General features: G+C 31.9%; 2 protein-coding genes across 4 annotated transcripts; both read right to left on the bottom strand.

Annotated features, from left to right (window-relative positions):
* Positions 1–371: 371 nt before the first annotated feature.
* LOC107648341 (alpha/beta-Hydrolases superfamily protein) lies at positions 372–3737 on the bottom strand. The gene is made up of 4 exons (XM_021104724.2): positions 3048–3737; positions 2577–2926; positions 1580–1776; positions 372–765 (listed from the first exon to the last, which is right to left on the bottom strand). Exons 1-4 carry the CDS (start codon positions 3472–3474, stop codon positions 447–449), a joined length of 1293 nt encoding a protein of 430 aa, XP_020960383.1. The 5' UTR covers positions 3475–3737; the 3' UTR covers positions 372–446.
* Positions 3738–5551: 1814 nt separating this feature from the next.
* On the bottom strand, positions 5552–9409 carry VAR3 (zinc finger (Ran-binding) family protein). 3 transcript variants are annotated; one of them, XM_016306419.3, is made up of 6 exons: positions 8871–9409; positions 8658–8775; positions 7626–7906; positions 7407–7505; positions 6818–7329; positions 5552–6694 (listed from the first exon to the last, which is right to left on the bottom strand). In XM_016306419.3, the coding sequence occupies exons 1-6, from the start codon at positions 9311–9313 to the stop codon at positions 5754–5756; spliced, it is 2394 nt and encodes a 797-aa protein (XP_016161905.2). In that variant the 5' UTR covers positions 9314–9409; the 3' UTR covers positions 5552–5753. The 3 variants fall into 3 exon arrangements, with proteins under 3 accessions (XP_016161905.2, XP_088346490.1, XP_016161904.2); XM_088490364.1 differs by having other exon boundaries at positions 6830–7329; positions 8871–9382; XM_016306418.3 differs by having other exon boundaries at positions 5552–7329; positions 8871–9382.
* Between the last annotated feature and the right edge of the window lie 1989 nt (positions 9410–11398).

Genomic DNA, 11398 nt, shown 5'->3' on the forward strand with positions numbered 1-11398 from the left:
AATTTTAACAATATTTGTATAGTTACTGTAACCACCAAAATATCTTTATACTATAATCTACCATTTACATATATTTTATAGATATAATTTAAAAATATTTTTTTGACTAAATTGCCATGTCTATAAGTTATATAGAAAGTTTTTTAATATTATTTTTATCTATAAAAATTCAGAATAAGAAAAAATTTATCCACAAATAAATTTAATGATTCGATATGTTTGTCACACAAATATTTTTTTTGACAAGTACAAAACTAGTTTGCTTTCTTCATGAATTAATTTTTTTGACAAGTAAAATTATAGTTTACTTGATATTTTTTTTAAGATTTAGCTTGATACGTTTCATATAAAATACGATTTACAAATCAATAGAGATAATTTAAGTTATTTTCCAATTCTATGTATGTTATTTGAAAAAATCCAATAAAATCACCTAAATACATATATCAAGATGAAGATGCCCATGTATGCTCTAGACTATTTGCAAATTCCTTCTCTCTGCCAAAAAGTACTGTCTTGTGGTTTGCATTTGGAATAATGTTAATTTCAGCATTTAGAGCCTTCTTCTTTAAGTTAATGCAGCATTCCATTGGTACAACCTCATCCTTGTTACCTTGTATTATATTAATAATAACCCCAGCTTCGGTCGATATTCTGAGATAAGTGTCCATAAATTTCGCCCCACCACATATCACATTGTGCATGGAACTCCAAGCTGAGTGATGAGTGTGCCTAGGCAAGTCTTTGATCAAGAAATGAAGCTCCCTGAGAACAGAAAAAACACATGCTTAGTTATCATCATTGTTGATAATTAGCAAGCAATAGAGACTAGAAATATGTAATGTCTTCTATACATTTTAATTTAGAGTAAATTACAATGATTCACCTAAGGTTAGGTGGTATTCCAAATAAGGTTAGGTGATATACATTGACGTTCCTAAAGATAATGAAAAGGTCAAATGTTATGCTTATGTCATATTTTATGAAATACATGAATGTTGAATGTCCTATTATTTAAGTTGTGTTTTTATATATTCTGTTTTCAGATAAAAAATTATAAAGATAAAAGATACAAATAAATATTTTCTGTCTTCAGATTTAAGAAGTATAAAAAATGTGTTTCTAACATAGAAATATTTTGTGTCTTTATCTTTGTCTTCAAAACCAAAAAGTTTTTTATTTGAGGTTTAGAAATATTATCCTAAAAAATTCTTAAATATAAAATGAGATTAGTATATAATGTATAAAATATGAATAGTGTCATCTATTTTGTAGAAAATCAATAAAATTACGTTATAATTTACTAATATCTTGTCAATAAACACAAATATATATAAACAAAAAATTCAAATCAAATTATTCTTATTCACTTTATATAGAGGTATAAATACAAAAATATTATGATGTGCACACAAAAAATCAACCACTAAATTAATTATTATGTAGTTGTGTATAAACATACGTTGTGTTTAATTCATTTTTAATATGTATTCTATAGAGAGGAGGTTGATATGGTGGTTAATTTTTTGTTTACGAAACGTGGTTGGTATAGATAATAATGGAAAGAAACGTTTGGTACCTCTTGAGAGTAATGAATTTGAGAATGGACTCCCATATCCTGTGGTTTCTGCAGTAGAGAAAGCAAATGCATCTACCCAAGTGCTCATACCATGACATAAACGAAGAACCAAATGCTAATGGAGGCCACAATTTCTTCCCAGCCATATTTGCCAGCGCGTTTAAACAAGCATCGTTGCCTTCAGAAGGAGAGTATGGCTGTCACCAGAGAACCATAAGGAGAATAATGGAGAAAAGTAAGAATACTTTACTAGGCAATAAGTCATAACAGTAAAAGTATGTAACTCTTATTATAACTAGATAATGCAATGACATTAATTATAAATAAATATGCTTAAATGACATTGACCTCAATTTTTTTGTTTTATTATTATATTAGAAGATAAAAAATGGTATGTCTACACTAAAAATCAATCCATAAATATATATTGTTTAATTTATTTTCAATATGTATTTTGTATTTTAAAATGTATTATATATAGATGATTATTTTGGTGACTAATTTTTTGTGCATGTAGCATATATTAGAGTCACATCTCTTTTTTATTAAAATATGCTAACTAGATATTTTTGTATTTTGTAAAATATGATAAATTAAGGAGTATTTATGTAATGGTGTCTTGTATGGTGCCTAAATTTTATACATAGAATTAAAAAATAAAATGATGAATCCCACCATTTTTTATCTCTACTTTTAGGCAATTTAAGAAAAAAAATTATAGGCACCAAAAAATCTCTTTTATGTAATATTGTCTAAAAGAAGAAAAAATCAAGGTAATTTACACAACTAAAAAAGGAAAAAAAGTACTAATCAGTTATGAGCCTTTAATATTAGTATATTACACAAACACCTTTTCTATTTGTAAAAAGCATATACTATTGTTAACACACTTGCGTTTTCTAAAATATGACATTGACATGATACTAATACACAAATTAAGGTGTATTTGTTTAATATTTTTCAAGATTAGTATCTTGTTTGGGTGTAAGGCACTTACAGGTGCAACAAGAGTGATTGATTTTACACAAGTGGGGTACTTTGCAGCAATTGCCAATGCAATTATGCATCCCATGGAATGTGCAACCAAATGGAAAGTGTCTAACTTCAATGGCTGAATCACTGATTTCTCAATCATTTCCACATGTTCCTTCAATGTGTACATGCAATCCCTTGGCTTTGGACTCTTTCCAAATCCCAAAAGGTCTATGGCAATCAATCTGTAATCTTGATTCACTTTCTCAGAAAAACATGGAAACACTGTCTCTGTCCAGAATGAGCAAGAACAGATAAATCCATGCAAGAATATCACATTCTCTGAAGGCCTTCTTCCCCTGCAATTCTCACCATCTGTCAAAAAGTCATAGAATCATAAAATCATTACTCTCTCTCGGCTTCCATCATACAATTTGTGTCTATGAATGAATGTAACAAATGGAACCGCAAAGATTCATTAGTAGGAATATGATACCATTTAAAGGTTCCTTCACAACAAAATGAAGCCTATAGTCACCATCATCATTCATCCATGAAAGGCAAGACTCACATCCACAATCAGACCAGCTTTTTTTCATTAACCTTCCACCAATTTTCTCACATTCTTCATGGGAATCTTCCCTTTTACACCTAATTTTCAAGAACCTCGTCATTTCTCTAAAAATGTTCCTCCTCTCGTTTAGGCTCTCTGACAAGCCATAATCTTCATCTTCCTTCACATTCTTTTCTTTCCGGCCTTTGCCGCAGCAACAAGGGGAAGCCTCCCCTTCAATGTACTCATCAAGGAATCTAAAGATAACGCAGAAAATGGCGTCAAGAAGATCGAAGACGAGGAACACAACAAAACATATGATTGAGTTGAGAATCCGAGCAGCATTGCTCAACCATTTTTGTAAAGACATGGTGATGCCAAAGCTAGAAGCCTAAAACCATATCCTTATCTTTCTTTTCTATTGATACAATCAGCAACAAGTCCTTATGAAAAATGTCACCTGATTCTGTTTCTGAGGGAGAACTAGTTACACTACTTGACAAAGAAATTTTAACAGCTATAATTTACTTCGATCACTTATGTCATAAGAAAATGTAAAATTTAATAAATCTTTCATATTAGGCTAAGAATAGAGTATATAGACAGAGTGGAGTGCTTGAGAAAGTGGCTGGCATCTTCTGGAGATTGGACTAATAGTTCACATTTGGTGCTTGCTAGAATATATAAAATCGTGATAGAGGTTTGGCCACGTCTTCAAGAATATTTAGCCACATTCACGGTCCCCTATCATGTCTTTGACCTGTAAAATTTCACCAGTGTTGTTGTTGTTTTTTTTTTTTTTTCTTTTCAATTAAGTCCTTATACCATATTAGATTTTGTAACTAAATTTCTACCGTAACAAAAATATTGAAATTAACGAAATATTCTGTTAAACTATACAAAATATTAAGTCAATTGTTAGGCATATTTATTTTGTTTAACCGTCAATGCTAGCATTTTTGTCATAGCAGAAACTTAATTACAAAATCTGATATGGTATTAGTGACTCAATCGAAAAGAAAAAAAAATATAGGGACCTAATTAAAAATTAAGTAAAACTATAAGGATCGACATAATAATTAAACCTTATTATTATTGTGCATCTGTTTCATTGTCATCTCATTAGCAAAATTCTATGATGCACGAACACTAACATGGATATGGATACGGGACATGATACGATACGAGACACGCTACACGAATTTTAAAATCTTATAAGATGCAGGGACATGCATATATATAAAATATAAAGTATTTTTTGGATAAATCGTAATAATATATTGATATTTTATTAATATTAAAATATAAATTAATTTTTTAATTATTTTTAATGTCTTATTTTAATTATATAAAATATTTAAAATTTTTTTATTTTAATAAATAATAATATATACTATCTCTAAATTTATGTCATTAATACATTTAAAAATAAGATTGGACACGTGATGGTATATAAATGTGTCAAAGCATGTCCGAAAAATAATTTTTTATTTTTTATTAAGACACTGTTAAATACATTAAATACACATATCAGACGAGTGTCAATAAATGTAGTATTTAAAATATGTCCAATTCACAAATACAATAATTTAATGAAGTGTCCATGCTTCATTGACAAAATTCTATACATAAGTATCTCCGATTTTTTTGTTATTATTTTATTTATTTTTACAACTTTGTCTTTGCTATATACTCGGTCCCAAATATGGATATAGGAGGAAGTTTACATTATGCTCTCGAAAACTAATATATCAAATCTTCGTGACGTTGCAACTTGCAAGGGTAAATAAGTTAATCTATGCTAAAACAGTAGAAGGATTTGTTTGGGTGGGCTTTTAAAAAAAAATCTTTTTTTTAGTTATTTTTTTTAAAAGATCTTATAGAGAAGTAAAAATAATTTTATGTTTGAATATCTCATGTAAAAATGTATTTTTATCTATCAATTATGTTTAAGTATAACAGTATAAAAATATTTTTTTGTTCATTTATTACATGAAAAACATCTTTTTTTAAGAAAAAAAGATCTTTTAAAAAAAAATGTAAATTACAGCTTCTCAAAAAAGATTTTTTTTTTATTTTACTAGTGCTTTTATTTTTACTACTAGAAATTTGCCAAACACGTTAAAAAATAAAAAAAGATATTTTTTTATTGAAAAAAGATCTTTTTTTAACAAAATAATAGTGCCCAAACATACCCGAAATGTAAAATATCGTGTTAAGTTGTTTAAATATGTAGAAAAAAGTCTGACAGAATATTTATTTAAGAAGGTGGATCAAATAAAAATAGACAAATAACTAAGAATAGAAAAAATTCTAGAAAGATAAGAGAAATTTATATGGGAACAAACCATTTTATAAACTCCAATTTCAATCCTATTTCTACATTCCATATAGTAAAACAGCCTCAAAATATTGGTTTTACTGTTCTGAAATTTGACAGGCTAAGATGGTAAGTAACTCAAACCCATGCATAGATACTTCATCAAAAATTTCTTACAACAATACAAAGTAATAGTTACTGATAAGGTTAAAACATCATTATATTTCTTTCTGCACTCGCGAATAAATGGGATACAAATATTTGCCGGTAAAATTTTAATCTCATTCAAAAAATAAAATAAAAACAACTGGAAAACTAACTAGTGCCCTTCAGCTACCTTCATTTTCCTTTTTAAGAGGATCTGAACTCACAACAGGAAGGTTTCTTCGGTACTGCTGAGATGTCGATCTCCTTTCCAACGGCGTTTTCCTCTTGCTCACAACAAATCTATTCACGCCTTTACGCATAGGCATTATCGAAGGAAAATCTTCATCTGGAATCTGACTGAGCTCAGAGATATCCTTGATCTGTGCGACACGACGGAACCACCTCTCTGCCTTTGCCTCCTCTGACATGTCCAAAGGATCTGGTTCCTTGACAGCTGACCCCTCCAAACTCTTTCCTGTCCACTGTGTTCTGTTATTCTGGTTTTCCAAACTGCCTGTCAAATTTGGCTCTTGATTGCTGTTCTTGTTCCCGGAATTCTCTTGATTGAAACTGGAATTTCCACTAGTTAATGCCCCAGAAATGGAACCAATATCATTTTTAGTCGAGTGCTGTCTGGAAGGTTCTGGACTACAGTTCTTCATGTTTTCATCTTGTCTTCTAATCTCTCTGACATTTTCTTTTCTTTCCCGGCCAAATGTAGCATTATGGAAGATCTCTGGAACCCCAGACATTGTTTCAGCATTGGTCATACCTGGGGAATAGTTTGCGCCTCGTAACTCAGCTCTAGCTCTAGCATCATCTGGCATCTTTGGAAGATTCTCTGCCGCTTCAGATATTGAAGATGATTCAGCAGTCGAAGAAATATCCACTGAATCTACTCCATTTTCCGGTTGCTTGTCCTTTTTGGCAAAGTAATCTGGAGGGAAGGGAACAAAGGGGACAAAGTTGGTATTGTTGCCAGATTGTTCCATGGCCAATCGTCTCTTGTACGCAGGTGAAGTCAAAGATCGATCCTTTTTCTTGCTAACAACAAATCGGTTTTCTCCTGTGCGCATAGGCATTACTTCAGGGAAGTCCTCATCAGATACCCTGCTTGATGAATCTGAAATATCATGCAACTCAGCAACCTTTCTAAACCACCGCTCAGATTTTTCAGCTTGATCTTTCTCCTTATCTATGATGCCATTTTGGTTTGTAGAATTATTAGAAAGTTGTGAATTGTTACCTGAACTAGTACCTGCATACTGAGCATCAGTTTCGCTCTTTTCTGTTGTCATGTTCTCAATTTTTTGGGCAGCCAGATCTGAAGAAAATGGAGGATCATTTATCCTGGTTGATTCCTCAGCTTTAAAATCCTCAACCCTGGGAATGCCATTATTGTCCAAGTTTCTCCTGTATCGAGCGTCAGCCAATCTCCTCTCCAACGGAGTTTTCCTTGTGCTCACAACAAATCTATTTACTCCTTTCCTTAATGGCATTATCTCGGGAAAATCTTCATCCCCAATCAAGCTGTCAATATCCGCACTGCTGTCTAGTTGAGAAACCTTACTAAACCAACGCCGTGCTTTCTCTTCATTAGCAGCTAGTCTACTATCAATCTCTGAAGTATTAGTATTGTCTCCATTTCCATACCCCATATTTGACAGGGTATTGGCAGGACCCAAAGATATCTGTCCCGGTCGCTTGCAATCACACCTTAAGCAAGTCATATTCCTCCCATAATTATAGAAATCGCACCTTGAAAAACAAAATTTCATCAATTGGTTGTGTACATCAAAATTAGAGGGGAACAAAAAATAGACGGGTACACATACTGAGGACATTCCCATTCTCCTCCTGTCAATTGTCTTTTTGGCCTTGCTTCCTCACACTCGCGGCATTTAACATTTCTTGCGAAATTCATGAAATTACACCTGCTCAATATTTGAAAGGGAGTGCACTGATTTATCAGAATACTCTTCACAATACTTGAAGAAACAAAATTAACCAATTGTAATTCAAAGTGAAAAGATAAACGATAATGTCCTGCCTACCTTGGGCAAATCCAATCACCCCTTTTCATTTCAATGTTTCGACCAGGAGGCATTGTCTGTCCATATCCACTAGATATTTGATTTTGCACCGAATCGGAAGAGTTGGGCCCAGGTGCACTGTAACTCAGCTTGTAAAGTTCACCAAACAGATTTCTCACAGATGATTCAACAATATCTCTGTTAGATAGATTATTGCTTTCAGATGTAACCAATGGGTTACTTGCATAACTAAGCATAAACTTCATTAGATCAACTGTTGTTGCTCTGTCAGTGTCCAATACCTATAAAGGGCATAACATGTGCAACTAGATCAATGGCTGCTAACTGCTTTAACACACATGACAATGTGAATTAACTGTTCTCACATCACATATTTTCGAATATCGGAATGAAATGGAAAAGATGCAACTATCAAGAACAGAAGTTTAGGATTTTGGGAAATCTCCATTTTTTCACTTTTCTTAGGAGTTAGAACACCAAAAGAGAAATGTACTTGAGCAATCCTTATATGTCAACTTCCAACCACTCAAAAGCAAACTTCTTTCGATTGCTTTCTGGTTTCTGGTTATACACACCAATATTAGTTCGAAAGAGGTGTTGAGAGTGATTAACTGGTTAAGCATGACTATTATATCCCAAAGAAAACTAGAATGCAGCAGCATTTAGGACAAAGCACATCTTATCATCCATTCAAGAAGGAAAACAAATTTAGCATGAAACTTTTTGGTTTTTCTAGACAAACTTATGAAATAATCTCAAGGCATGAAATGAAAAAGCACCCACCCCCACCCAAAAACCCAGAAAATAAAATTGTCAATTTTTCCTATGAAGAAGTGGGAACTTAACAAGAGAAAGGTAAGCATATATTAGGTTGCTAAAGCAACAAGAGTATCTAATTAACCCAACATTGAGAATAATGGATTAATATATAACTATTGCAATGTCACAAACTAGTCAACTTCGATATCCCTATCCATTCAAGAAAAGAAACAATGACAATAATAATAATAATAATAATAACTGGGCACTTACGTCGGCATCATTGGTTGACACGAAAGCTTTCATCTTTGCGATGGATTCCTTTGCATCTCGGAACAGAAAGGGGTTACCATTTTCAACCACAACCCCGACGTCTCTCTTCGAAAGCAACCTACATAAATGCAAGCATACAGCCATTCAATTCAATTCAACACTTGTCAATAATCGGAGCAGATAATTGGATTGGGAACGGAAGAAAAAACGAACCGCAAGAGGTTGGGTCTATCAGCGGCGAAGGCGTAGCAAGCGGCAGCCTCCGCAACGAATTGGCGCGACAACTCAGGGGGCGGCGCGAAGGTTCCGAGGTCAGGGGGCGGGCGGTGGAGGTACCCGGCGGAGGTGAGGTGGGAGAGGAAGCGGGACCACTCGGGCCATGGGTGTGAGACTGAGGAAGGAAAGGTGTCGGAAGAAGAAGGAGAGAAAGCTGCTACGGTTTGAAAGCGTTGCTGCTGCTGGTGCTGCTGTTGTGGTTGTGGATGGTGATGGTGCTGGGACGGTTTGAGTTTGAGAGGAGAGGGTGCGAAAGTTGAAAAGGGAGTGGAGAGGCGGCGGAAGTTTGCGGAGAGGAGGAGGAGGTGGCGGCGGTGGCGGAGGAGAGGGGAGGGAGCTGTGGTGAGGAGAGAGAGGAACCGTGGGGCGGCCCCAACCATGTCTTTTGCGAGTGTGTATCCTTACTTTTCTTCACCCCAAGTGCAAATAAATAAGTCAGTCACTGCACAACTGAGCTCAATTTTTTTTAGTCCCACTAATTTCATTGGCTTTTTTTTTAAATAAATTTTTTTATTTACCTATTTAAATAGAAATATAAAAAATTTTATAGTGCATTGGTTTGTATTTTTATTTTTTATTTTTTAAATTTAAAAAAAAATAAAAACAAAAAATGAAAGCAAGATTTTATAGTTTTTATTGTTTTTACTTTTTTTTATAAAATCTAAAAAATAAAAAATATAAAAAATAGAAAATAGAAAATAAAATCGCAAATCAAACAAACCCTTATCAATTTATATCTTTATTCTTTAGTTTCATTTTCACCATCAAAGACAACAAAAATTATATTTATATTACTTTTAGTATTAGCAAAATTAAAAAAGATTAATTTTTTATTTTTGAGTATTGCTAACAAAAATAAATCAATTTTTTTTTCACATTTTCTCAATCACTGCAAGCGAAAATGGTTAAAAAGAAGAGAGAGAATCTTTTTTTTCTATTTTAAATTTATTTCCACGCTTTTTTTGGGTCATTTTTACTCTAGTAATTAAAAAAATATGCAAAAAATAATTGATTTATTCTATGAAGCACAGACACTTTGCTGAGTTGCAGTGTTTGCGTGTCAGACATATTTCGAATACGACACTCACCGACATTTGTCCGATGTGTCCAATCGTATCTTAATAAAAAATAAAAAAAAATTTTCCGGACACACTTGGACACACCTAAATACCATCACGTGTCAGCGTGTCCAGTCTTATTTTTAACATATATTCTTGAAATAAATTTAGATATAGTATATATTATTATTTATTAAAATAAAAAGATATTTTAAATACTTGATATAATTAAAATAAGACACTAAAAATTATTAAAAATTAATTTATATTTTAATATCAATAAAATATTAAAATATCATTACGATTTATCTAAAAAAATACTTTATATTTTATATGTATGCGTATCCTCGTGTCTTATAAAATTTTAAAATGTGCGTGTCGACGTGTCCCGTGTTGTGTCTTGTCCCATGTTCGTGTCAGTGTCCATACATCATGGGATCTATTTGACTATTAGTATGTGTATAAATAAAAAATTAGATCTTTTTTATTTTTAATGTCACAGTCATAAAAAATTATATGATTTTTATAGTATTTGACTGCAAAAATAAAACTAAATGCACAGATTAATAAATTTATGTATTACGATTTAAATTGATAAATAAATAATTTTTTATTAAAATAAAAAATTTTTAATTTCATTTGTGTCACTGTGTATTTTTTATTTAATAATAACATTAAAATTTGAAGTGTTTAAATATAATTGGAGAAAAAAAAAGTAAATTATTTGCTGAAAAAAATCGCCAAATCTTTATTTTTAAAAGGAATAAAAAACAAAAAGAGTTCAGAATATTTCAAAACATATAAATAAATAAAGAATATATGTGAAGTGATATTAGAAAAAATAAGAGTGGCATTATCATTTTTCATTAAGGTTACGAATTTTATATTCTGCATAAATATGTATAATATGGTGTATGATATTTTATTATTCAATTATTTTTTTTATTAGATTTAAATTTTTAATATAATTCATAACATTATTCTTAAAAAGTATTGTTCCTATTAGGATTTAATAATGAGAGACCTAAAACTTCTCATGATTTACTATTCTATATCCATATTATGCCGTAAAGAGGTTTCCAAGTAGAAAGGTCCATAAAGGTCCAAACAACGTCTTAGTCGACTTAGGTCTAAACTGTTCTGGTTGCTCAGTCCACACAAATCAGGTCTTATCTTAAAGTGACCGATTTGTATCCCATCCAATTTAGAGAGCAAGTTAGAAGTTTCCTACCAACAAGAGAATCTTGCGTACCGAGTGACCTGATCTTCTCATATAGGTAATTTATCGCACGATTTACTACAAAGAACATCTCTTTACTCAATCATCAACCTTTGATTCACCTATAAATACTCTTAGATAAGGCCTAAAACTAAGTTCCACACACCTACTCATACCATTAGCCTTTG

The sequence above is a fragment of the Arachis ipaensis genome, chromosome B6 (assembly GCF_059453495.1).
Source record: "Arachis ipaensis isolate K30076 ecotype BB chromosome B6, ASM5945349v1, whole genome shotgun sequence".
Classification (NCBI taxonomy): domain Eukaryota; kingdom Viridiplantae; phylum Streptophyta; class Magnoliopsida; order Fabales; family Fabaceae; genus Arachis; species Arachis ipaensis.

What these genes read in the sequence shown, in the direction of transcription:
- LOC107648341 (XM_021104724.2), bottom strand. Translation starts at nt 3,474, where the DNA reads ATGTCTTTACAAAAATGGTTGAGCAATGCTGCTCGGATTCTCAACTCA. An exon ending in TGTGAAGGAACCTTTAAATG is followed by an intron (nt 2,927 to 3,047) that starts GTATCATATTCC and finishes ACTTTTTGACAG; the next exon opens with ATGGTGAGAATTGCAGGGGA. An exon ending in CAATCACTCTTGTTGCACCT is followed by an intron (nt 1,777 to 2,576) that starts GTAAGTGCCTTA and finishes CTCTGGTGACAG; the next exon opens with CCATACTCTCCTTCTGAAGG.
- VAR3 (XM_016306418.3), bottom strand. Translation starts at nt 9,313, where the DNA reads ATGGTTGGGGCCGCCCCACGGTTCCTCTCTCTCCTCACCACAGCTCCC. An exon ending in GATAGACCCAACCTCTTGCG is followed by an intron (nt 8,776 to 8,870) that starts GTTCGTTTTTTC and finishes GCATTTATGTAG; the next exon opens with GTTGCTTTCGAAGAGAGACG. An exon ending in TGTCAACCAATGATGCCGAC is followed by an intron (nt 7,907 to 8,657) that starts GTAAGTGCCCAG and finishes TGCCCTTTATAG; the next exon opens with GTATTGGACACTGACAGAGC.